At 44.6% G+C, this 27,440-nt stretch overlaps 1 protein-coding gene and 1 non-coding gene across 2 annotated transcripts in view; both read right to left on the reverse strand.

The window, feature by feature from the left end:
• Positions 1-2,171: 2,171 nt before the first annotated feature.
• SLC25A43 (solute carrier family 25 member 43) overlaps positions 2,172-27,440 on the reverse strand; it is a 43,336-nt gene continuing 18,067 nt past the window's right edge. The window contains exons 4-5 of the mRNA XM_042241665.1: positions 4,609-4,743; positions 2,172-3,796 (exon numbers count right to left, since the gene is read on the reverse strand). Coding sequence (XP_042097599.1) covers positions 3,596-3,796; positions 4,609-4,743 — 336 coding nt within the window. The 3' untranslated portion in view covers positions 2,172-3,595. The remainder of the gene's footprint in view (positions 3,797-4,608; positions 4,744-27,440) is intronic.
• Positions 18,574-18,646, reverse strand: TRNAE-UUC (transfer RNA glutamic acid (anticodon UUC)). Its single transcript has one exon. It is a non-coding gene; the product is annotated as a tRNA-Glu (tRNA).

A 27,440-nucleotide genomic window follows, 5' to 3' on the forward strand; every position in this document is an offset into this window, starting at 1 on the left:
CCAGGGATTGAACCTGGGCCCATGGCAGTTCCAGGGAATTCCCCATAAGTCATCATTTCTTACTTGGACTTTGTAGTAGCCTTTTAACTGGTTTTCCTACTCACAGCCTTGCTTCCTTCCCATCTATTATCCACATAGCAACCAGAGGGATATTTCAAAAATGAAAATCAGATTTTATAGCATCTCTGCATAAAAGCTTTCAATGACTCCCTGCTGCACTTAGAATTAAACTTGTTTTACTCATTTATTTTAGAATTAAACATTTTACTATGGCCCAAGTGGCCACATATGACCTGGACCTCTGTCCAACCACATCTCATCTGTTCTCACTCACCACACTGGCTGTGCTCACTTCTTTGTCATTCATCCAGCCTTTCCCACTACCAGTACCACTGTTGCACCTTCCGTTCTGCCTGCCAAGAATGCTCTTCTCCCTAGTTCCTAATGTGGTTGACTCATTTTTATTTTTCAAGTCTCATTTCAAATATCACCTCTCATAGTGGCTTTCTCTGGGTGCTTGATCAAAAATACTTCCCTTACCTCCCATGTAATTCTCTAATAAAGCACCCTATTTATCCCCCTCATAACATTACAATCTATACCTCACTTGTTGATTAGTTTTTTGACTGCCCCCCTCACTAGAACATGGGCAAGGACCTGAGCTGCCTGGTGTACCATGATGCCCAGAGTGCAAGCTCTCAGTGAATGAATGCATGAAGCCAGTCTTCACACTCTTTTGCAGATACCTTTTGCTTCCTTCCACCTCTGTGATACCACATACGCTACCTTCAGCCTGCAACATATTCTCCCCTCAACTTACTCTGCACCAACTATTATCCTTTTACTTCCTTCAAAATGTAATGTAAGACTCATTCCTTCCCAGGACTTCCCTGGTGGTCTAGTGGCTAAGACTCTGAGCTCCCAATGCAGGGGGCTCAGGTTTGATCCCTGGTCAGGGAACTAGATCCCACATGCTGCAACTAAGCGTTTGCATGCAGCAACTAAAGATGCCATATGCTGCAACAAAGATCAAAGATCCCACGTACCACAACTAAGACCTGGAACAGCCAAATAAATAATAACTATTGCAGGAGACTTGGGTTAGATCCCTGGGTCAGGAAGATCCCCTGGAGAAGGAAATGGCAACCCACTCCAGTAATCTTGCCTGGGAAATCCCATGGACACAGGAGCCTGGCAGGCTACAGTCCATGGGGTCGCAGAGTCAGATACAACTTAGTGACTAAACCACCACCACCATGTTAAAAAAGACTTCTTTTTTTCAATTATACTTTAAATCACTGATTCACTAAGTGAATCAATTAAGGAGCCCCTTGGTAATCTTGTTAATGGTTGCTGCTATATTATCATGCCCTTGCTTGTATTTGCTTTGTAATTATAGTCATTTCATATGTATAGGTATGTTTTGTTCCTGATGACTAGAAGTTACTCCTGGCTCAATATTGCATCACATATCTTTATAATCCTCCCAAAGTACTTAGCCCAGTTTGGTGGTGCCCATTGCAAACCATAAAGCAGAAAAGCAGAACACTTCCTTCATACCTCTGGGAAAATATAAGAAGTTGGAAATTTGTTTTAGGAACAGTACTAGAGTTTTAAAAATATTTTTTTACAGCTTTCAGAATTTTTTAAAAAGTTGTTCACCTCAAGGAAAATCAAGAGTAACTAACATGAACTATTCACTCTGGGTTAAGAATCTGTTAAACTCACCTGTCACCTCTAAACTCACCTGATGCAAAGAACTGATTTCTTGGAAAAGACCTTGATGCTGGGAAAGATTGAAGGCAGAAGAAGAAGGGGATGATGGAGGATGAGATAGTTGGATGGCATCACTGACTTGATGGATATGAGTTTGAGCAAGCTCTGGGAGTTGGTGATGGACAGGGAAGCCTGGAGTGCTGCAGTCCATGGGGTTGCAATTGACTGAGTCAGACACGACTGAGTGACTTAACTGAACTGAAACAGTAACTGATTGGGCTACAGATGAGATTTTCTTGTGTGTATTAACTTCTCTTTTCCATAAAACACAATCTGCCCCAGTGGCTGAAAAAATGAGTTATTTTGATATATTCCAATAGGACAAGTTTCTGAGAGCTTAAAGATTTTGGCAATAGTTTTCTAACTCAAATTAGTAATAAACGACCAACACATCATTTTTCTTTGGAAAATAAATTTAATAGGGAAAAATACTTCCAACATATTGAAAGTCTCTTTCTGTTTGTGTATAAATTAACAACTTCATATTAGATATTGCTTTTTAATGCATAGATAGGCTATTCAAAAGGTACAATTACATAAACTTGACATAGAATCCCCAAGGTGGAATAAACCCAAAATTTGATTTTAAAAAAATCTAGTAGACATGATTAGCCCAAAGTGCTTTTTTAGTTACATTGTGGGTCTGTGTGCGTGTCAAATGTTCTATTTGATCCTCTCTAGGCAACTGGGACATGCTGTGAGAATAAGTTGACTAAATAATTTATTTTCTGGGTAGGCTTGCAAAGCAAGTTAAAAAGGCAGAGAATTCAGGCCATTTGGACTATACATGACTAACTGAAAGAAGGTCTTCTGGGGCATAACGAAGCAGTCATGCTATAAACTACCTTCTAGAAATACAAGAAGGCTTCAAATTTAAATAAAGAAGGCTGGATCTACTATGATGGTGGTAACTTTTAAATGTTAAATGTTTTTTATTTAGTTTCTGGTAAGGCATAATTTACATCATGGTGTGTGCACTCCAAAGTCAGCCAGGATTGTGAGTTCTAGAATGCCTGGATCGGGAAGTCTCAAGTGAATCTGGGTGAAACTAGGCTGCCATGGGTTAGTGTAAGCTGTGAGCCTGTCGTGGAGCTCCAGCATGCTGTCTGCCCAGTCACTTCAACAGCACGTTGCTCTGAGAGGTCATGGCCAGGCCCTTTGGTGTTGTGTACACTGCCTATTTGATGCTTTTGAACTATTTGATGCTTTTGAACTGTGGTGTTGGAGAAGACTCTTGAGAGTACCTTGGACTGCAAGGAGATCAAACCAGTCAATCCTAAAGAGAATGAATCCTGAATATTCATTGGAAGGACTGATGTTGAAGCTGAAGCTCCAATACTTTGGCCACCTGATTTGAAGAACTGAGTCATTGGGAAAGACCCTGATGCTGGGAAAGATTGAAGGCAAGAGGAGAAGGGGACGACAGAGGATGAGATGGTTGGATGGCATCACTGACTTGATGGACATGAGTTTGAGCAAGCTCTGGGAGTTGGTAATGGACAGGGAAGCCTGGCGTGTTGCAGTCCATGGGGTCGCAGAGTTGGACATGACTGAGTCACTGAACTGACTGACTAACATTGCCTATTTATATCCACAGTGTAAACTGTACATTTTATTACTGCTAGGTTTTGTTATAAAATCACGGTGGTGCAGGTGTTCACAGGGCCATTACTCTGGAGCTCAGGTGTGGCTGAATCTTCTCATTTCCAAGAGCAGCAGACAGGAGCACCCTCTTGTTACTCCATGCGTGCACAGTTCTGAGGCTACATTCCTCTCTGCAACACGCCTTCAATCAATGCACCTCTAGTTCCACTCAGTTTTAAAGAGTTGGTTTTTTAGACTTTAGTTGTCCAGTTTTGAAGAACTTATTTAATTCCCGTAACTCCTGGGGCTTCAAACTCTGATCCACCCCTGGGGTCAATTTATAGCTCAGAGGAGACATGATGTAACCATTTTGGTAAAGACAGATTCTCTTGCAGAACTCAAAGGTGCCAAACATAACTGCAAAATATGGAACTATCTGTAGAGAAAGAAAATGAAAATCATGTGAAAATCTTAAAACATCAATGCATCTGCAATCAACTTGGATCAGGGTAAACTGAGATAAAGGCTGTGGACAATACAACATGGTCATTCTTTTTGGAATCAGGGAAGATGGAAAAATGCAAGCCGGCCCAATGTTGGTTGGGGAGAGGAGTGGCAGAGCCACTGAAGGGCCTGCCCTGGGGAAGCCTGGGTATGGGTTGATATGCATGTAGACAATCTAACACTGCCTGTCAACATACACTTGCCTTTTTTTGGCCATGCCATGCATGGTTTGTGGGATCTTAGTTCCCTGACCAAGGATTGAACTCAGTAGTGAAAATGCTCAGTCCTAACCACTGGACAGCTGGGCAATTCCTAACATAATCTTGTCTTGATTGGAATCACTTCTGTGCCAACTAGTGCAAGGTTAGTCCACAGTTCTTAACCTTTTTCTTTAAAGTCATGAAGTTCTTTTGGAAAATGATATAAGTTATGGATCCTTTCCCCAGAGAGATGCACATACGCCCAAATGGATACATTTTTTTCATACAATTTTAGGATAGGGGGTTACAGTCCTTTTAGGAGTCTATGAACCTCCCTTTTGGGAACCTTGACACTAAATGCTTAGCTCCTCTGGGATGGGGTATCAGATGTCCCAACACCACACAGGGTCCCCAGCCAGCCTGCACTCATAGGCTCTGTGCTAGAGGAGGTGTTTGCAGGCAAACTGCAGAGGGAGTGGCAACGGTGTAGAACAGGGTGGCAGTGGCAGAGGCGGACAAGCGGGAGACTGACCATTCCTCTCACCTTCAGTAGGTTGGCTGCCAATCCATTCCAGAGCCCTAGGACCCCTTGTGCTTTCACTATCTGCCGGAAGCAGTCCACTGCTCCTGAGAAATGGACATCCACCCCTCCACCATGGGGAAGGTGGGGGCTCTGAGCCTGGTAGGAAAGAGAAGATGGGATGAGGTGATTTAGTCACTGGGAAATAATGGTTTTGTCAAGCAGCCAAGGTCTCAAGATTCAATGTCCTGGCCAAGATGATGATGAAGAATGGCTGCCACAGGACTCTAGCTTTCCTGTAGGCTTAGAATGAGTATTAGTGGGCAGGAAAGCCATGACACCCTATTCACATATTTGGGGCTATTGTTCTTGGAAGGAAGCAGCTATTCTGGACAGACTCCACTTCACAACTTACCACTGCCTCTCAATCTATACCCTCTGGACATGATAGACACCTCTCATGCCTTTAATCTTTTTTTTTTTTCATTTTCATTTGTCTTCTTTATTAGCTATAAGGATTTAACACATACTATACTCATAAACAGCTGCAAGCTGCCAAGGATACTGTTTTACATTAAACGGGTTGTAACAGAGACTTTAATCTTTTTTAAGTGCCTTCTGTTTCCTTGTCTTAAATGATCCCTCCTCTGTGAAGCCCTCAAGTGGGGGCTGCTCATTTCCCCACCTCACAGATGTCCCAGAATGGGCAGCAGAGGGAAGGGCATTCTTCCAGCTCCCGCTTTCTGTTCTCAGACCCTGGCCACTCTCATGTCAAAAGCTCTCAGCTGGGGCTGGTGGCACTAAACCACACTCATTGCTGTTTTCAGTTACTGGCCTCCTGGCCACTCTTCTACACTCACTGAGGCCTGTGACACCTAGTAGCTCCCCCTCTTCCACACTCACCACCATCACAGGGAACTTTAGCATCTATAGTCATCCCATCTTATACCTTATTTCTAGACATAGGCATCAGTGATCCTCACCTTGACACCCCTTTGACCACCCACTCCTTTGGTTATCCGATGGATTTCGTCACCACTCCCAGTACCATTCTGGCTGACCACCAAAATGCCCCATCTCTGAAAGTAATTTTTTGTCCTTTAACAAAATAATTTTTATGATCAAATGAAAGAACTTTTCAATATACAATCTACAGGCAGAATTGACACCACTCATCCAGTGTGTCAATGCTCAAACTACCGCACAGTTGCACTCATCTCACACGCTAGTAAAGTAATGCTCAAAATTCTCCAAGCCAGGCTTCAGCAATATGTGAACCGTGAACTTCCACATGTTCAAGCTGGTTTTAGAAAAGGCATCAAATTGCCAACATCCGCTGGATCATGGAAAAAGCAAGAGTTCCAGAAAAACATCTATTTCTGCTTTATTGACTATGCCAAAGCCTTTGACTGTGTGGATCACAATAAACTGTGGAAAATTCTAAGAGAGATGGGAATACCAGACCCCCTGACTTGCCTTTTGAGAAACCTATATGCAGGTCAGGAAGCAACTGTTAGAACTGGACATGGAACAACAGACTGGTTCCAAATAGGAAAAGGAGTGTGTCAAGGCTGTATATTGTCACCCTGCTTATTTAACTTATACGCAGAGTACATCATGAGAAACGTTGGGCTGGAGGAAGCACAAGCTGGAATTAAGATTGCCGGGAGAAATACCAATAACCTCAGATATGCAGATGACACCACCCTTATGGCAGAAGGTGAAGAGGAACTAAAAAGCCTCTTGATGAAAGTGAAAGAGGAGAGTGAACAAGTTGGCTTAAAGTTCAACATTCAGAAAATGAAGATCATGGCATCTGGTCCCATCACTTCATGGGAAATAGATGGGAAACAGTGGAAACAGGGTCAGACTTTAGTTTTTTGGGCTCCAAAATCACTGCAGATGGTGATTGCAGCCATGAAATTAAAAGACGCTTACTCCTTGGAAGAAAAGTTATGACCAACCTAGATAGCATATTCAAAAGCAGAGACATTACTTTGCCGACAAAGGTCCGTCTAGTCAAGGCTATGGTTTTTCCAGTGGTCATGTATGGATGTGAGAGTTGGACTGTGAAGAAGGCTGAGTGCCAAAGAATTGATGCTTTTGGACTGTGGTGTTGGAGAAGACTCTTGAGAGTCCCTTGGACTGCCAGGAGATCCAACCAGTGCATTCTGAAGGAGATCAGCCTTTGGAAGGAATGATGCTAAAGCTGAAACTCCAATACTTTGGCCACCTCATGGGAAGAGTTGACTCATTGGAAAGGACTCTGATGCTTGGAGGGATTGGGGGCAGGAGGAGAAGGAGACGACAGAGGATGAGATGGCTGGATGGCATCACTGTCTTGATAGACATGAGTCTGAGTGAACTCCGGGAGTTGGTGATGGACAGGGAGGCCTGGTGTGCTGTGATTCATGGGGTCGCAAAGAGTCAGACATGACTGAGCGACTGAACTGAACTGATCCAGTGTGAGAGGGACAGCCCCTTATAGCTGGCTTTCAGAAATGCTGACACATTTACATCAAGCAATGCACCTACTTTGGTTCATTTCTGAGATGTCTAGTTGAGGTCAATATAGCATTTTATTATGATGGAATCAAGCTTTTCCATGTGGGAGAAGCAATAGAGTATATGAGTCAGAGAAACATAAACCCTGGAGTCAAACAGGTTGGGTTCTAGTCCATCGCTGCTCCACTTACTGGTTATGTGACCCTGGGTAACTCATCTAATCTTTTTGAGCCTTGGTTTCCTCATTTAGAAAACAGGAATAGTATGTGCTGTGAGAATGAATGAGATGTGCATGCAAAGTACTGGTGTCAGGCACATGGCAAGGATCAATATTTATGAGCTGAAAGTGAAAGTGTTAGTTGCTCAGTCGTGTTGGACTCTCTCCAACCTTATGGACTGTAGCCCGCTGGGCTCTTCTGTCCATGGAATTCTCCAGGCAAAAATACTGGAGTGCGTTGCCATTTCCTTCTCCAGGGGATCTTCCCAACCGAGGGATTGAACATGTGTCTCATGCACTGCAGGCAGATTATTTACCATCTGAACCACTGGGGAAGTCCTGCTGTGACTATTCTGTAGAAAGTATTCTAAATATCAGTCAAACCCCTAACCTGACATATGAGTCCTCTGTCTCCACTTCAGAACTGCTTGGACCAGTGTCCTCATCCATCCAGCTCCCCTGCTCCCTGATGCCTGTTAACCATAATCATTCGGATCACTAACTGATCTAGTCACATGCCCTCTCCCTTGTCTCCCATGCCATTAGTTCCCTCTTGGCTTCATGGTCCTCCTTTTCTTGTCTTCCCAGCCCTTCTTTTCGTTCCTCATCTTAAAATCCTTGCCCTTGATCCTTCAGCTGATCTCCATCCCCCTTCCCCACCAACCTCTTCTCTGCACCAAGCTGCTGAACACGAATCCACAAAGGGACAGGTCTGCGCCACTGAAGCTTTAAGGTCTCTAGCCTCTGCTAGACCATCATACTGCAGGGCAAGCTCTGGAAGCATCATTTCCCATTCCTCCCAGGGGCTCTTCCCAACCTCACCAAACACAATGCCCTGCACACCACACTGTGTCCTCCATCCCAGACGGAGTTTGTGTTGTGCTGCACAGTTTGTGGGGAAAACAGATCATTTTTCCTTCCCACTGGTGCCCTGGATCTCACACCTTTGAATTCCTCTTGGCCACCTTTCCCAAGAGACCTGATTTCCTCCCTTAGTAAATGAATAAACTCAAGCCCCTCCCATATGAAAAAACGACTCCTTCCTCCAATCTTTGTCTTTTAGACTCTGCCCAATCTCGTGTTCCCCAAGTAACATACAGTAAAATTACCTTGTTTGGGTGTAGTTAGTTACATGAGTATAGACACATGTATAGATGGGCTTCCCTGGTGGCTCAGTGATAAAGAATCCGCGCGTCAGTGCAGGAGACACAGGTTCAATCCCTGAGTCAGATCCCCTGGAGGAGGAAATGGCAACCCACTCCAGTATGCTTGCCTGGTAAATTCCATGGAGAGAGGAGCCTGGCAGGCTACAGTCCATGGGGTTGCAAGAGTCAGATACGACTGAGGACCGGGAATACATGCATGCCCATGTATAGATCTGTGTGACCACCCCTGTAATCAGGACATAGAACTGCTCCACTAGCCCCCAGAATTTTCCTGCTCCTTTATAATTACAGTCACCCCCACCCTAACCCAGGGCAACCACTGATCTGTTCTGTTCCTATAGTTTTGCTCCCTGAGACTGTCATAAAAATGGAAACATGGAGCTTGTAACTGTTTTGAGATGGGCTTCTTTCACTCAGCATTATGCCTTTGAGAGTCATCCATGTTGTGTTCATCAATAGTTTTTTTTGTTTTTTGTTTTTTTACTGCTGAGTCAGATTCCATTGTGCGGACGTATCATAATTTGCTTATCCATCTAGCTGTGGATGGACGTGTCTCTCCCTTTCCATCTGCACTTCTTGAAATAGCTGTCTACTCTGGCTGACTCCACTTCCTCTCTTCCCACCTCCCCACTCTACCACTCAGTTTAGCACCTGTCTCCATTACCCTGCTGAACTGATCATGGCCAGGCCTATCTCCTTTCCTTGCTCTTTCATAGTTGGTATAATTACTTATTTTCTTTATTGGTTGCTCCTACCCCCAACTAGAATTTCAGCTCTGTAGGAAAGGGATTTCTGTTCTCCTTCAAGGCAAAGAGTGAACTTTGGGGTTAGGCCTTCCCCTTGAGGTATAATAACAACCAAGCACAGACAGAGTATGAGAAAAGGAATGTGAAATGAACAAGCTGAGTCTCCAGCCTAGTTACAGGAACCAAAAATGGTCAGGGGTCTTTGGTGAATGTCTTTAAAGTGTTCATCTTAGCACTGTTCCGACATGTCCTCTTTTCCCTCCTATCCCATTGAGAAAGAACTGCCATCAAAGAGATATTAAGCCTCCTTTCCCTTAGAAAGAATCAGCCTAATTGCAAGGTTTGAAGCACCTCCTGCTACTGAAAGATTGAAATATTAAAAAGAGGAGATTGTGCTCATGCAGGAAATTAACTGTCTTATTCTGTTATGAGATAATATTATTGATTTATCTTCTGCTGGTTTCCAGTAAAATAGCAAAAAGCCCGCAGTTATGAGTCAAGGTAATTTGCAACCTGAGGTCCCCTGCTGTTGCTGCTGCTAAGTCACTTCAGTCGTGTCCGACTCTGTGTGACCCCATAGATGGCAGCCCACCAGGCTCCACCGTCCCTGGAATTCTCCAGGCAAGAACACTGGAGTGGGTTGCCATTTCCTTTTCCAATGCATGAAAGTGAAAAGTAAAAGTGAAGTCGCTCAGTCGTGTCCAACTCTGCGACCCCATGGACTGCAGCCTACCAGGCTCCTCCGTCCATGGGATTTTCCAGGCAAGAGTTCTGGAGTGGGGTGCCATTGCCTTCTCTGCTGGGGTCCCCTACCACCACTAAAACAAAAAACACTAACCAAGTTACATGAATTATATAACAGGTTCAGCTATAGTCAATTTGTGATGAATCAGGGGCCATCTATGGTCAATCTTGGGACCCTAATAATCTTTCAGATGTCTTTCCTTCACTCCACCTTCAGTGTTCACATGGACCATTGCAGCAGCATCCTTAGTAGTCTCTTTGGGACAGAAAAAGTTTGAGACTTCTTGCCTTCTGTCTCTATAGAGCAGCCAGAGTGATTAAAAAAAAATCAAAGCTTTTTACTCACTGGCTTAAAATATTTTAATGACTTTATTAAAGCCACTGAGAATAAATATAAAATTTTCACTGCTGTCTGTAAGCTGTAGTGGTAATATTGTAGTAAATATTTAACAACTGGTTCTGTGGGTGGAAGAAGCCCTGGGTTGTAGCATTTCTTCATTTCAATGTTGTAAATACTCCTACCATGGCAGATTGCAGGCTACCAACTGTGAGGTCAACCAGCACCCAAATTTGCTGCAATTTAATAATCAGCTCTCTTGAGCTGGTAGGAGCTGGCTGAACCCATGACGTGAAGGCTCAGGCCCTGCGTGACCTGCCCCAGTACATATTTTCAGTTTTCATCTTGCGCCACTACACTTCAACTGCACTGGCCTTCTTCCTGTTCTCCTCTGGCCCCCTCTCTCCTTTGAGCCAGAGGATCAAGTAACCAACTGTCTACTTGACATCTCTCCACTTAAAAGTCTAATAAAAACCACAAACTGTATATGTGTTTTGACCTCTTTGCTCAGGCCCCAAGTTGGAGTTACCCTTACCCCTCGTGTATACCACTCAAAACTCATCAGATACTGTCATTGCTTTGCTTCAAAACCTTCACCAATCACCAATTTTCCAAAGGAAAACTTCCAGAAGGAGTGTTTTCCAAAGAAAACTTAATAGAATTCAAAAACTCTACAGTTTGGCCCCCACCTATCTTCCCAGCATCATTTCCCAATATCACCCCATGATGGGTTAGTTTCATGTGTCAGCTTGGCTAGGCCATGGTCAGTACCCAGGTATTTGGTTAAATACCAGTTGGGATATTACTGTAAAGGTATTTTGTAGATGTGATTAACATTTAAGTCACTAGACTTTGTTAATTTGATAAATTGGAGTTTGCGATTAATATATACACACTACTGTATATAAAATAAACAACAAAGACCTACTGCATAGCCCAGAGAACTATACTCAATATTTTGTAATAACCTATAATAAAAAGGAATCTGAAAAAGAATATAAATATATATGTACATATATATATATAACTGAATCACTTTGCTGTATACCTGAAACTAACACAACATTGTAAACCAATTATACTTCAATTAAAAAAAATCACTAGGCTTTTGAGTAAAGCAAATTACCCTTCATAATGTGGGTAGTTCAGTTCAGTTCAGTTCAGTTCAGTCACTCAGTTGTGTCTGACTGTTTGCGACCCCATGAATCGCAGCACGCCAGGCCTCCCTGTCCATCACCAACTCCCAGAGTTCACTCAGACTCATGTCCATCGAGTCACTGATGCCATCCAGCCATCTCATCCTCTGTCGTCCCGTTTTCCTCCTGCCCGCAATCCCTCCCAGCATCAAAGTCTTTTCCAATGAGTCAGCTCTTCGCATGAGGCGGCCAAAGTACTGGAGTTTCAGCTTTAGCATCATTCCTTCCAAAGAACACCCAGCACTGATCTCCTTTAGAATGGACTGGTTGGATCTCCTTGCAGTCCAAGGGGCTCTCAAGAGTCTTCTCCAACATCACAGTTCAAAAGCATCAATTCTTCGGCACTCAGCTTTCTTCACAGTCCAACTCTCACATCCATACATGCCCACAGGAAAACCCATAGCCTTCACTAGACGGACCTTTGTTGGCAAAGTAATGTCTCTGCTTTTGAATATGCTATCTAGGTTGGTCATAACTTTTCTTCCAAGGAGTAAGCGTCTTTTAATTTCATGGCTGCAGTCACCATCTGCAGTGATTTTGGAGCCTCAAAAATAAAGTCTGACCCTGTTTCCACTGTTTCCCCATCTATTTCCCATGAAGTGATGGAACCAGATGCCATGATCTTAGTTTGTGGGTAAGTGAAGTGAAGTTGCTCAGTCGTGTCCGACTCTTTGTGACCCCACGGACTGTAGCCTACCAGGCTCCTTTGTCCGTGGGATTTTCCAGGCAATAGTACTGGAGTGGAGTGCCATTTCCTTCTCCAGGGGATCTTCCCGACCCAGTGACTGAACCCGTGTCTCCCACATTGTAAACAGACGCTTAACCGTCTAAGCCACCAGAGAAGATAGTTTGTGGGTAGGCCTCATCTAATTAGTTGAAGGCCTTTAGAGGGAAAAAGACTGACTGAGGTGCCCTGAGAAACAGAATTCTGCCTGCAGTCCACTGTTGGACTTGAACTGAAACATGTCCAGTCTTGTCTTTTCCTGTTTTGTGCTCCCTGAGGTACTGGTTAGACCTCTGCCATGGGCCAGGCTACCTGGTATAAGTTATCTGGATGCAATCTCTGGGCTGGCAGCCAGCAAGCTCATGGGAGCAGACACTAGGCAGTCCTCACTGTCTCAGCTCTTCAGGGTTTAATAACCTTCATTGCACATACCAGGCACTCGTCAAATGTCAAACAAAATTCCCCTCAATATCAGTGTCACTAGTAGCTTTCCCCAATACAACTGTTTACCTGTGACCAGGCTCAAATAAGCCACATGTATGGCCAGGAAATAAAATAATGGCCAATATTTACAGAGTTATAGGTGTCAGGCATTACACTGAGCACTTGACATGGACTAGTTCATTTAATCCTCACAGAAGCCTCATGAAATAGGCAGTATTATCTTACTAGCCCAGTTTTATGGATGGCAAAATAGAGCCTGAGAAAAGAGAAATTTTCAAAATCACAGACTGCTTGAAAAAAGCATCAACTTGAATCTGGGTCAGATTGAAGCTCTACCCCACTAAGCTACACTATTTCCAGTTAGATTACTACCTCAGCCCTCTGCAAACCTGTTACCACATATCAACCTCGAATGTGGGTGCCACAGCACACACTGAATGAATGCTTTATGCTAGGACTGGAGCTCATGGCAGTGGTGTTGAGTCATGTCTGGCTCTTTGTGACCCCATGGACTGCAGTGTGCCAGGCTTCACTATCTCCTGGAGTTTGCTCAAAGTCATGAGTTTGCCCATGGTGTGGTATGAATAAATGCCTCTACAAGGATCACAGTAAACAGATACCCAGAAAATGGATAACCAACAAGGTCCTATTGTATAGTATATGGAACTCTGTTCAATATTATGTGACGGCCTTGATGGGAGAGGAGTCTGGGAGAGAATGGATACATGTACATGTATGGCTGAGTCTCTTTGCTGTGCACCTGAAACTATCACAATATCATTAATCAGCTGTACTCCAATACAAAATAAAAACTTTATTTAATTAAAAAAAAAAACAAATAGACACCCAGATTGCAAAGGCAAAATCATATTGCTGCTTGCCCCCTGGACTCAATGTCTGTGTGTCCCCCAAAGTTCGTATGTTGGATCCCTCATCCCTACTGTGATGGTATTTGGAGGTGGCAGGTGATTAGGTTATGAGGGTGGAGCCCTCATCAATGGGATTAGTGCTCTTATAAGGAGACACACAAGAGAAATAATGTCTCTCACTCCACCATGGGAGAAGACAGCAAGAAAGTGGCTATTTGCAAACCAGGGAGTGGCTTCTCACCAGATACCAAACCTGCTGGCACCTTGATCTTGGACTTTCCAGTCTCTAGAACCGTGAGACATAAGTGCTTGTCAAGTCACCTAATCTATAGTATTTCTGTTACAGCAGCTCGGATTAAGATATCCCCAAAGAAAGAAAGAATGGTATGGCTATATAACCATGCTTCTCAACCTTTAGCTACATATTAGACTAAACATGGAAGCTTTTCAAAACCATCAATGATTGGAATCACCCCCTGGAGGCTGTGATTTAACTGACTTGGGGTGAGGTTTGGATGTCAGCATTTTTGGCAAGCTCCCCACATGAGTCTGATAGGCAGACAGTTTGTTTCACTGGCGTGGGCCCTTCATAGCACACAGCAGCTAAGGCTAAGACCTGAGCCCACCCTCCAGCTGCTGACAGTGAGAGTGCCTGGGCAGTGAGAACACATGGGCACTGAGGCCAGACTGCTTAGATTGAGACATCAGTTTGCCACTCACTAACCCTGGGACTTTGAGCAAATGCCTTGGCCTACCTGAGCCTCAATTTCCTCATCTGTAAAATGGGATAATAATAATAATGCCTATCTTATAGGATTGTTGTCAAGATTAAATGAAATACATGTAAAGTGCTTAGAATAGCATTTGACAAATAGTAACCACCATTATCATTACTATAGAGTATTTCAGCTTGGAGAAGAGGGAATTCCCTGGCAGTCCAGTGGTTAGGAGTCTGTGCTTTCACTTCCAAGAGCTCAGGTTCGGTCCCTGGATGGGGAACTAAGATACCACAAGTTGTGCAGCATGGCCAAAACAGAACACCCCCCAAACCTAAAAAATTCCCCCCAATACACAAACAACAACAGCAACAACAACAACAAAAACCCCCAAAACCTCCCAAAGCTTGGAGAAGAGACAAGTATACTGAAGACTAAACCAACCCAGGAGCCTAGAATGCTAGACTGCCATTTGACCAAACTGTATCTTACTAGTAAAGAGACACAAAGCATATCAGGTTACTAACCACAAGGCCCTGAGCTTAAATCCTCCCTCCATACACACCCAGGTGACTGTCCTGTGGTGTCAGTTCAGATCTGCCAGAATGGACATGCAGTGTTCTACAGCAGACACCACTTGAGAAAGCTGAGTCCTACATCTGGCTCTGCCACCATTTGCCTCACCCTGACCAAGTCCTTGAATTCCTTGAACCTTCCTTTCTTCACATGTCAGGAGGCTGAAACTAAATGACCTTGAAGGCTCTTTCTTGCTCCTCTAATCCACGCTGCTGGTCCTACTCCACACTCCTTCCTGCCCCTAGGACTTCAAATCTGTGCTTCCCTTTGCCTAGCTAAGTCTTTCTCACCAATGAGACTAAACATTACTTCTGCAGGGAAGTCTTCCCAGATCTCCAGCCTAAGTCAGGAGCCCAGTAAACACTTTTGGGCACCCTGTACTTCTCTTTCATGGCATGTGATACAGTTTGTAATGATCTAGTGTATAGTGCTTCCCTGGTGGCTCAGATGGTAAAGAATCTGCCTGCAATGTGGGAGACCTGGGTCCGATCCCTGAGTTAGGAAGATCCCTTGGAGAAGGAAATGGCAACCCATTCCAGTATTCTTGCTTGGAGAATCCGACAGAGGAGAGCTACAGTTCATGGAGTTGCAAAGAGTTAGACGTGACTGAGCAACTAACATTTTCACTTTCAGTGTATAATTGTTTCATGTCTCCCCACCCCCCATACCGCACAGGCTAAATACCATGAGGGCAGTGACTATGTCTATCTTGTTTATGGTTTTGTTCCCAAAGGCTACCAATATGCTCAGCACCCAGAATGTGCTTAATACATATTGAAGGAAAGAAGGATCGGATTTGCAGTCAATGGAAATGATAGGTAAACACTTCAAAGCAATGTGGTTGACTGTTTCTGTGATAAACTCGCCAGAGGTCTTCTACCGGAGGCAATGTTTTAGGTTTTTCATTCTTTCTATGAGTACTGAAATAATTAAATAATACTTGTGAAGATGTTAACTCATATTTCCTTGATTAGCGCAATCTTAATTTTAGGAATCTATCCTATAGATACATTTGCCCATGTGGGAAATGATGTATGTTACAAGCATTTTTGTTGCAGCATTGTTGATAAGAGCAACAAACTGGAAATGATCTGAATGTCTATCAAAGAGACAGTATGTCATACTATGGAACACTATGTCACCATTTAAAAGTATGTGGCATCTTATCCATGTCCAATATGTTAGTCATGACTCGTTAAATTGGTCTCTTGACACTTTAACATCAGGGGAAAACACTGGGCCTATTCCAAAAAATAAAATCAATGGTGGTACAACTTCGTGAACAATGGCAATGAAAGCAGCTCTTCTGGACTGAATGATCTGGGGCCTTCCTGCTCAGCTCTCCTCCTCCCCAAGGCGAAAAGGATAAAGAGAAAAGATGAAAAAGGTAAAAGGATAAAGATTCCTGACTTTTTAACTCGGCAAGGGATAACATCCACTGTTACTTTTCTTCTTGGAGAAGGATAACATGGTGTGAACAAAGGGTGAGAGAAACTAAGGTCTCAAGCAGATCTTGGATTATGATCCGACCAGGCCGGAACTCTCGAGAAGGCTTTACGGGTATGTCTGAGAGTACGGCCCTCAAATGAAATATTTGTTGAACTGTATCATGAACATGGAAACATATCTTATGGAAGAGAAATGAAGAAATAGTGACATCTAATGAATACACATCCAAATTCGCATCCACCAATAGATTTCGTATCAACACTTTCCGCAGCCGAGCGTGGTTCATTTTAGAGCCTCTGTTTCTCCACCTTTAGAATGAGAGTAATACAACTTATCTTTAATTAAAGCCTCTAGTTTTTAAAAAAAAATAAAAAATAAAAATAAAAAATAAAAGTATGTGGCAGTTAAACCTGGACTGATAAGGTGCCATCTCCAAGATACATTTTAGGTGGAAAAAAAAAACAACCCAGTGTAGAAGAGATATATGCATGCTGCTGATTTTCTAAAAACAAAAAGAATATAAATATGCATATTTATGTATATCTTTGGATAGACCATCTTTGGAATGACTAGGTAAAAAACTGGAAACAATAGGATTTTCTCTGTAGAGAACTGGAGGGGTTAAGGGACAAAGGTTGGGGAAGACTAACTTTTTAATAGACATTATTTGTACCTCTTAGATTTTGTTTCAAATGCAAATGTTCCCTAGGCAAAAGGTAGAATGTTAATTGTAAAAGAGCATTAATCAAGACAATAAGAAGACAAACCACAGGCTAGGAGAAAATATCGGCAAAAGTCATATCTGATAAGGGACCATAGAGAGAACTCTTAAAACTCAACGATAAGAAACAACCAAATTACCACTACACATCAACTAGAATAGCCACAATCCAGAACACTGAGGGCAACAGATATTGGTGAGGATGTGGGGACAACAGGAACTCTCATTCATTACTGGTGGGCACGCACAATGGTACAGTCACTCTGGAAGACAGGTCGGTGGTTTCTTACAACACTAAATATACTCATACCATAGGAGCCAGCAATTGTGCTGATTAGATATTGGTATTTACCTAAAGGAGGTTAAAAATTTATGTCCTCACAAAAACCTGCACATAGTTGTTTAAAGCAGCTTTATTCTTCATTTCCAAAGCTTAGAAGCAACAAGATGTCCTTCAGTGTGTGAATGGATAAATGAACCAGTATCAGACAATGAAATATTACTAAATTGAGAAAGGTATGAGTTATCAAGCCACGAAGAGACAGAGGATACTTAAGACGTCATTATACATTTGCATAAATCCATAGAATGGACAACACTGGGAGTGAACCCTAAGGGAAACTTTGGACTTTGGGTGGTTATGTTGTGTCACGGTAGGTTCATCAGTTGTAACAAGTGTACCACTCTGGTGGGGGATGTTGATACTGGGGGAGGCTGTGCATGTGTGGAAGCAGAGGGCCTATAGAAAATCTCTGTATCCTCCTCTCCATTTTGCTGTAAACCTAAAACTGCTCTAAAAAACCCAAAGTCTTCATTTAAAAAAAGAGTATTTAAAAGGAGAGACCAAAGAAAGAATCCACAAAAAAGAAGAAAAGAGTCTGCTAGTTGGAGCCAACAGGAGCTCATAACCTTTCACTTGTTATTTGGAAACAACTTCTAACTTCTGCAGTAATATAGGGCACAACCTGAAGACCACACCATCCAGTTTCCAAGCCGTCTGCGAATGTATATTCGTGGAAGGCAGTTGGGCTAAGAGGCTTCTGTCTGTTGGCAAATCCCGAGGAGTCAAACAAGCTAAAAAAACCAGTGGTATTAAAGTAAAAGGGCCTTTATGTCTTGTGAGCCACATGGCTCAAGTTTCTCTTGGCAGTGCTAGGTCCCCCCAAATTGTCCTCATACAGCTGAGAAACACCCTGGCTCCTTGGGGGGGGGGGCGGCGGGGATGTCCATGCAAGCGGGAATAGGCAGCTGCTCCCAGCTTGGCAGGCCTACAAGCCATCCCCCATAATGACCTACTCGGAAAGCCTGCAATAACATGGGGGCAGCGAGGAAATGGACAGCAGGCTAGCATTTTTCTTGGGAAGAGAAGAGAAATAGTTTCCATGTACCAGCTGGGGGTGGAGGTGGGGAAATCGAAAGTGCAGCTGGACCAGACTCGAGAAAGCAATTGAGATGCAGGCACGGGAGCAGCCGAGGGTGGCCGTGGGAGTGTGTGCAGGGCAGAGCCAACTTTTAGAGTTACCTTCTAAAATTTTGTGTTTATTTTTTTGGCCACACCCCACAGCTTGCAGAATCTTAATTTCCTGACCAGGGATTGAACCTGGGCCCTTGGCAGTGAAAGCACCAAGTCCTAACCACTGGACCATCAGGGGTGTCCCTAGTGTCATCTTGACAGGGAGTGAGACTGCGTAGGAAGCTTGCGGGAAAAGATTTGGCACATGCCAGTTTTCAGCAGGCTGGGAATACACAGGCATATGCAGGAGCTGCACCCAGTGGCCTCTGGGTAAACACCTGTTAAATTAACCCAACGAATGATCCACTCCACTACCACCCCTTCTCACCATTATCTATAGAGATGGAAGATCTTTTGAGGTCTTGTGATGTTAGCTCATTTGGGTGTTTACAGTGATCATAAAAAACACATAAACACACCTGGCCTGGCTTTTGTAGCTTTAATCAGGCCTTCGATGCCTGAGTAGATTCTGAAGAGATGCTTCAAGAATAAAAATAGTACCTTAGCTTTACTGAGTATTTATCATGTGTCTGGCTCTGTGTCTGCATTAACCCCATTCAGTCTTCTCCACAGGAATATGAACCAGGCACTAGGCTTCTCCCCGTGTTTTACAGAGGAGGAAAGATGAGGTTCAGAGAGGTGACGTGGTTTACCCAAGTTCTCCAAAGAGTAAGGGGCAGGGCTGGCATCTACAGCCCACACTCTGGACCACAGAGCTAGTCTGCCAATGAAAGCTTTAAGATAAACACAGCTATCAAAATCAGATGAGCAGGGGAACTTCCCTGGTAGCTCAGTGGTAAAGAATCTGTCTACCAATGCAAGAGACACAGGTTTGATCCAGGAGGATCCCACATGCCACACGGCAACTAAGCCTGTGCGCCTCCAACTATTGAGTCTGTGCTCTAGAGCCTGTGAGCTGCAACTAAAGGAAAAAAGCCTATGCAACAATGAAGACCCTGCACAGCCAAAAACAAGTAAATAAATTATTAAAAACAAATAACCACCTCCCCTAACAAATGAACAGGGACTTCCCTGGTGTTCCAATGGTTAAGACTCCAAGCTCCTAATACAGGAGGCACGGTTTCAATCCCTGGTCGGGGAACTAAGATCCCATATGCCACATGGTGTGGCCAAAAACAAACAAATGACAAAAAAAGAGAGACAAACAAATCTCCAAAACAAATGAATAACATCTATGTGAGGGAAACGAGGTAAAAACTGGTGCTGCATTTCTAAAGCTGGCTTGATGCCAGCAGAGGGATTCACAAACCCCAGTGTGCATCTCCCCCTGACAGCAGGGCCTACAGATGAGTGCTCACAGCTGTGGGCCTTTCCTGGGACTCCCTTCCCTTCCCCTGTCTCTCTTCACCCCAACCCTGGAGGCAGGGGGAAGGGGAGCTCCCGTTTTAGCTGCTGTTATTGTCCAGCTGGAACTCAAAGAAGTCTGCTTAGCAGAGGCTGGCCATTTTGATTCCCAGACTTTATCTCTTGGAAGGAATAAGACAGTGCAAGTCAGGAGGAAAGGGCAGAGCAATTTTACAATGAGTGGAATTAGGAAGGCTCCTCCCCGTGGCCCCGGGCCCACCCCCCACCCCTCTGCCCCGCCCCGTGCCTGCCCTCTAGGGAATAGTCTTGTTTCCATGATCAACAACTGCCATCCCTAAAGTATTTAGGGCACTCTACACCTTTGGAAAAAACAAAGGGGAGACTTCTTTCCTTACACCTTAATGATGATACTCAAACAAAGCCACCTGGCCTGAGGGATGTCCAGACCTCTACCTGGATATGAAAAATGTCCTGTTTTTCCCCTCAGAATGCCAAGGCAATGCTACTGACCGAGGCAGAAGCTGTCAGTTCCCAAAGGGCCCAGCCCCCAAAGCAAAATGATGGCAAGGAGTTAAAGATGCAGTGAACTCAAGGTAACGCTCCCATCCTCTCCCATGACCCCGAGAGTTGAGAACCCAGCAGTGTTTGTATTTCTGGACCAGCGGGCGAGTTGGCTGTGCTGGGGAAACAGAACTCTAGTCCTCCTGAGACTAGATGCCATGTCAACCAAGAAATGCTGAACTAGGCAGAACACCTGAAACTCATGTAGTGCTTCCTGGCAGGTGTGATGAGAATAATCTACACTTTCTCACGCTGGGGCTTTGCACCTGCTCTGCCATGGGCTCGGCGAGCTGTTGGGGCTTTCTTCCCCGGTCTGTCTGAGCGGCATAGCCAGTCTGAGGCGGCCAAAGGTCCACGGCTGCTGAATGTTCTCTGCTCCTCATTTCAATCTGCAGGCTTCAAGCTTTCCGTTGTCAGGCTGCCAGCGACCAAAGAAAGCCAGGGCGCCCAACAGCCTGGTTTTCTAAAGATTTTTTTTCCCCTTTCCAAATGAGTTAACCATTCCTTGGCCAAAGCCACTCTCATGCCCATTTTTGAGCTTGCGTGCTGTTTTTTTTTTCAACTGAGGCCCAGCATTCCCAAATCTCAAAATTAGGTTTCATTCTCTGTCATCCTGAACTGAAAAACAAAAACAAAAACAAAAAAACCCTAACTGATTACCTAGCATCTAGGAACAAGCCCCAGAGAAGGCAATGGCAACTCACTCCAGTGTTCTTGCCTGGAGAATCCCAGGGACGCAGAGCCTAGTGGGCTGCCGTCTATGGGGTCGCATGGAGTCGGACATAACTGAAGTGACTTAGCAGCAGCAGCAGGAACAAGCCCCTGGAGCCCTGGTGGATAAAGCATGGGCCTGAAGGAGAGACCTGATTTCCTAGCCCCCGAGCCACTTGGTAGCTAAGTGAATGCTGGGCAGGTAACTTACCCTCTCTGTGCCTCATGCCTCATTTCCTCACCTAGAAACTAGGGATACTAACTATACTTACTTAATAGGGTGGATGAAGAGGATGGGATGATACACGACCTGGTCCACATTACATGATGAATAAATGTAGTTATTATCGCATTATTGTCATTTCTTATTTACTTCCCTGTGGTTTTCTCCTCCAGACATATTTTGTCCCCATCCTTATGCCAGATCTAGATCTGCTCCTTCGTATCACGTTTACTGAAATCAACATGCAAGTACAAACACTATGATGCTGATTCATCAAGTACAAAGTGGTGGGAAGCTGTTGTGAAGAGGGGGTGTCCATCAAGACTGTTTTTCTCTGTCCTTTTAGCATATTTACTTATCTTGAAATGGTAACAGGTGTTGGAGCTGAGATACACAGAACAGGAGAGGTAAGGCCGGGGGTAGGAGATAGTGTGTTATCAGAGCAAGGATTGCAGGCAGTTTGAGGCAGGGGACAAAGCCGAGGTTTCCCTATGTCAGCAGGGAGAAAAAGGCAGGCTGTTCTTACCTTCAGCACAGGGAAGGGATGAGCGCACAGGCTTGGGGCTCACCCAGTGGCAGCTAAGTTTCAATTCTGTACTCACAAGGCAGTGGGAATTCAGAAGCCAGCCCTGAACTTTATTCACTTTAAAACAAGTATCAAGTGCCTGAAATATGAGGTTATGTGCTGTGGGGACAAACAGATGTGTAAGACACATGTCCCACAGGCAAGGAGCTGTCTGGAAGGAATCATGAACACAGAAGATTATGACACGAGGAAGCATGTGACATGGGCCTGCAAGCTATAGAGAGGGAGCTATGGGTGTTCAGAACCGGGAACCTCTTTCCTCTTGAGAAGGTGAGAGAAGGTTTCAGGAGGGAAGGGTAGAGGCGTGCAGCAATGGTGGAGAGATGGTAGGAGGTAGGGCACATGGAGAAATGCTATGGAAACTAAACAAGCTGGACCAGAGTGTACACACAGGCTAAGTGTATTATTTAAAAGGGGTTGAAAAGTGAAAATGAAAGGGTTAGTTGCTCGGTTGTGTCTGACTCTTTGCGACCTTGTGGATGGTAGCCCATCAGGTTCCTCTGTCCATGTAATTCTCCAGGCAAGAACACTGGAGTGGGTTGCCATTTTCTTATCCAGGGGATCTTCCCCATCCAGCAATTGAACCCAGTCTCCGGCATTGGCAGGCAGATTCTTTACCATCTGAGCTACCAGGGAAGCCCTAAGAATGCTGGAGTGGGCAGCCATTTCCTTCTCCAGGAGATCTTGCCAGCCCAGGGATTGAACCTGGGTCTTCCCTATCACAAGCAGATTTTTTTTTTTTTACTATCTGAGCCACCAGGGAAGCACCTAAAAGGGGCTGTTTAACCACAAAGCTTCTGGAACAAAATATGCCCTTGGGGGTGGGGGTAGTAACAGTGAAGACAGCATCTATAGTTATTGACAGAGCGCACTTTTAGTTAACTTGGATTCTCCTACCCCCAAATGCCCTCTGAAGTGGTTTGGAACACCCTTATTTGTGGTTTTACAGAGGCAAAACACAAGATGGATGTCTTGATCCATCACAATAGGACCGCTGTTTGAGGGGTAGGAAAAGTGAACTCATTTATCAAATGAGATCAACATATATGTGCTGTTGTAAGTCAAAAGAGAGCTTCCCAGGTGACTCAGCAGTAAAGAATCCGCCTGCCAAAGCAGGAGATGCAGATTTGATCCCTGGGTTGGGAATATCACCTGGAGTAGGAAATGGCAACCCACTCTAGTATTCTTGCCTGGAAAATCCCAAGGACAGAAGAACCTGGTGGGCTACAGCCCATAGGGTCACAAAAGAGTTGGACATGAATTAGCTAAACAACAACTTGATAAGAGCCAGCCACCACGAGGCACATCTCAGGTGAGATGGAGGTGGATGCTCCAGGCAGACGTGATTAGGAATGTGAAATACACTTATTCTTCAGGGGGATGGAGGAGAGGGGCTAAGGAGATAACTTGGATTGAACTGGAGGCTGGAACAGGCAGAGGTTAAAAAAAAAAGTCCTGTTTTGTTTAGCTCAGGCAAAATCTGACAACTTGTATTTGGCAACGTTGAAAGACTGGGGGATCTCACAGGAAAATCTGGATTTTAGGCTCCCTTGAAAAAGGGGCCCACATTTCTAAAAGGCATCTACCGTTTGGAGAAGGGGAACTCACTGCAGCCTCCCCTGGCCACTTTGTTTTATGCTGCGATTCGTATTTAGATGCTGATCACATTTTGTAAGCACAGTGCAGTTAGCTCTCCAGAATGCTTCTGAAAGCCAGGATGGCTCAGAGTGCATTTGCAAGCTTATTCTTTTGGAGGTGAGTGTTACTTATATTATCCGGGTTTCCCTACTTTCTCTTTTTTCCATTACTTCCAAGTTCCTGCCAGCATCTGATTGTGCAACTCCTGATAGAGGGGGCCTCGGTGCAACGAGGGTGGCAAAGTTGGTAAGGGCAGCCTGCCGGGCCAAGGGGCCCAGCCTTTATTCTCTCAGGGCAATGAAGGACACGACACAGGCAGATCTTAAGAAAATCCAGAAGCCCATAGGCTGGGCTGGAGGAGGCAGAAATGAATATTGACCCTGGTGATGCAAGTTACTCAGTTACTGAGTGTGTGGACTTGGGTGGGCTATGGAACCTCTTAGTGTCTCACTTTTCTCCTCTGTAAAATGGGCTTGATAACAGTACCAATCGGGCAGCTCTGTTGCCAGGATTAAAATGAGATAATGAGCATACAGCATGTAGCACAGTGCCTGGTTGGTACATCAGTGCCCAATGCTTATGATCATTTTTAGAATGAATCCTGAGATCAACTGCAGTAGTCGACGTATGAGCTGATAAGGTCCTAGAGAAGGGAAGGGACAGTGACAAAGACCAACATGGGAGTGTTAGGAATGAAGACCCAACTGGGTTCAAGGCTGACTGGGGGAGGGGGAAGAGAGACAACTTCTGGGTCTGCAGCCTGGGTAAGAGGGGAATGACCGCACTGAAATGGACAACCCTGGGAAGACAGTTTCAGGGGAGGGAGAAGTCAGTTTGATGCATACTTCAAGGTGACCCTGGAGAGGTGGCGGCCAAACGGCAGTGTCCAGCAAGCGATGAGAAGTGCGGGAGCAGGGCTGGGGAAATATGGCTCAGGGCAGAGGATGTGGGTTATGAACATGAGGAACCCAGAGAGGGGAGAGGCACCCTGGAGGGAATGGATGAAGCTCTGGGCTCAGTTCAGCATCTCGGTTTGAACAGCTGGGGACTCTCTTGACCCAGAGACTGTGCATATTCTGCTCAGTCAGCTGTGCCACTTGGATACCACCTTTGTCCTTCATCTTATGTGCTTTTAGTTCAAATGCTGACCGGGCCTAATCCTGCTTGCCTTGTGAGCCCTGATGAGGTCAAAGTCCCCTGTGTAAAAAGTGACAGGCTAACACTTGGTTTTATGTTTGATGAAACGGAGACACCTAATATGGACTGCAGGGAGAGGGGGAGGTCAGGCAGAATTGTGGGGGACCCAGCTTGTGGCTGGTGCCTTCCTCCTGATCCTCTCAGAAGGCCCACCGTGTTCCAAAGCTCCACCTTCTCAGCTGCTCCCTAGATTTTCTGGGCAGCTTCTCTCTCTTTTTTTCCACATGAACTGTTCAGAGAACCATTTGCTCAGGACTCCCTGGTCCTCATGGAGGCAAATCAATCTCCATCTACTTGTTTCCCTTCTACTTGTTCTCTCAATACACTAAGTGCTGCCAGCCCCTTCAGTCCCAAGCTCTGGGTTAGGTGTGGGACAGACAAAGGTGGCAAGGCTGGGTGTACCTGGAAGAGCTTGAGTTGAAATGTGCTGAAGTGTGGCCAAGGGCATTTCAGGCACGGTGGTCTTGCAGGCCACGAGGGCATATGAGGTGGGGGGCACCTCATCGTATGTGTGCACAGGGCTGACTCACCCCCTTCCCACCAGCAGCGATCCCATCAGAACATGCACATGCATAATTTTATTTACCTCTCCAGTCTCTAGCATGCCAGCCAGGAGCCAGGGTAAAAGGAAGAAAAAGGAATAAAGTGAGTGTAAGCACGGTGAAGGAAGGGCTCAGCTGGTTAAACAAGACTTCTGATTACTGTCATTAGTGCTCAAAAGAGTTCCAACCCGAAGTGGCATTAAATGGACAGATTGTGTGTGTATGTGTGTCTGGATAAAGCATATATATTAGAAGAACGAGACCTTCAGACAAAGTGGCCAGTCAGTGTGGGGGTGAGGAAATTTCCTATCCAGCTGGTTATCTAATGCACACCTGATGTTGATTTGCTTCCTGATGGACAAGTTTAAGGAGGAAAGCCAATGGAATGGAAATGTTACCATTAAGTGTGCTCAGGTCAGAGAAGCCTGGCTGCCCTGCAAAGCTCTCTCCTTATACATTCAGCTGGCAAACCTTGCCTGCTCCCCAGGGGGAGGTGGAGGGAGACTTAGGAACACTCTCTTCTTGGAGAAGTTGGATTGAATACTTTGCAGGAACAAACAACCACAATAGAATTTAGTGCTAGCCTGTTGTTTCTAGGTTCCTTATCCTTCAAACTGAAGATGTATTTTGAGCTGGGATTAGGAGGTTGTAAACTGGACAATGATCACCAGCTGCAAGGCTTCCATACCCTCAGGTAGTGCTCAGATACGCTCCGTTACTGCAGCGACATCTAATGGCCAGAGAAAGCAATGCATATTTGCATTTAAAAGCAGCCTGCAGTTCTGCCTCAGGAGGTTAATTTTTTTTAAAGTAGGTTGTCATATATGGAATTTAGAAAGATGGTAATGATGACTCTATACACAAGACAGCAAAAGAGACACAGATATAAAGAACAGAATGGATTGTGTGGGAGAATGAGAGGGTGGGATGATTTGAGAGAATAGCATTGAAAACAATAACATGAGTATTACCATATATGAAATAGATTGCCAGTCCAGGTTCAATGCATGAGACAGGGAGCTCAGGGCCGGTGCACTGGGAGGACCCTGAGGGATGGGATTGGGGGGGGAGGTGGGAGGGGGGTTCAGGATGGGGGACACATGTACACCCATGGCTGATTCATGTCAATGTATGGCAGAAACCACTACAATACTGTAATTAGCTTCCAATTAAAATAAACAGATTAATTTAAAAAATAATGTAGGTTGGATGGGGTACTATTGTTTATTGTTGTTGTTGGTTAGTCGCTAAGTCGTGTCAGACTCTTTTAAAATTCCATGGACTGTAGCCCACCAGGCTCCCCCTGTCCATGGGATTTCCCAGGCAAGAATACTAGAGTGGGTTATCACTTCCTTCTCCAGGGGATCTTCCAGATCCAGGAATTGAATCCATGTCTCCTGCACTGCAGGCAGTCAGGGAAGCCCCATTATTGCTTATTAACTGCTGTAAAATGACATTTTGACTGCAACCCTAAGAATTCACTTCCTGAATCTTTGGATGACATTTATGTTGTCATCCATAACTGGATGTTAATCATATTTTATGAAAACCAAGTAATTGACTCTGAATTTTTTTCTTACAACCATCATGACTTTGCACTATTTTAAAGCTTCTTGTTGGAGCTCTGTGTATGCATTATGAAGACGGTTTCTATGGAAGGGAAAAGATAATCAAATTTTCCTCCAAATACCCAGTTCTGGGCTTCCCTGGTGGCTCATGGTAAAGAATCCACCTGACAATACAGGACATGACGGTTCAGTCCCTAGGTTGGGAAGATCTCCTGGAGAAGGAAATGGCAAAACCACTTCTTGCCTGGAAAATCCCATGGACAGAGGAGCCTGGCGGGCCACAGTACATGGGGTCGCAAAGAGTCAGACATGACTTAGGGACTAATTGACAACAACCCATTTCCTCTATATAGTAAATTGTTGTGGTAAATATATATTCTAGAGTAGAATGGTGGTGGTGGCTGGATTTCCCCATAAGAGGTCACTGTTCTAGCTCTTGGGTAAAGAAAGGAATGCTAAAAGTTTACAGAGAAGATTGAAACCTCTATTCATTGAATTTCATCTGAAACCCTTTGCGATACTGTGACTTATAATAAATATATACTTGATCTTCGTCCCCATTTCTGGCACAGAGCTCCTAT

Source organism: Ovis aries, chromosome X (genome assembly GCF_016772045.2).
Source record: "Ovis aries strain OAR_USU_Benz2616 breed Rambouillet chromosome X, ARS-UI_Ramb_v3.0, whole genome shotgun sequence".
In the NCBI taxonomy this organism is placed as follows: domain Eukaryota; kingdom Metazoa; phylum Chordata; class Mammalia; order Artiodactyla; family Bovidae; genus Ovis; species Ovis aries.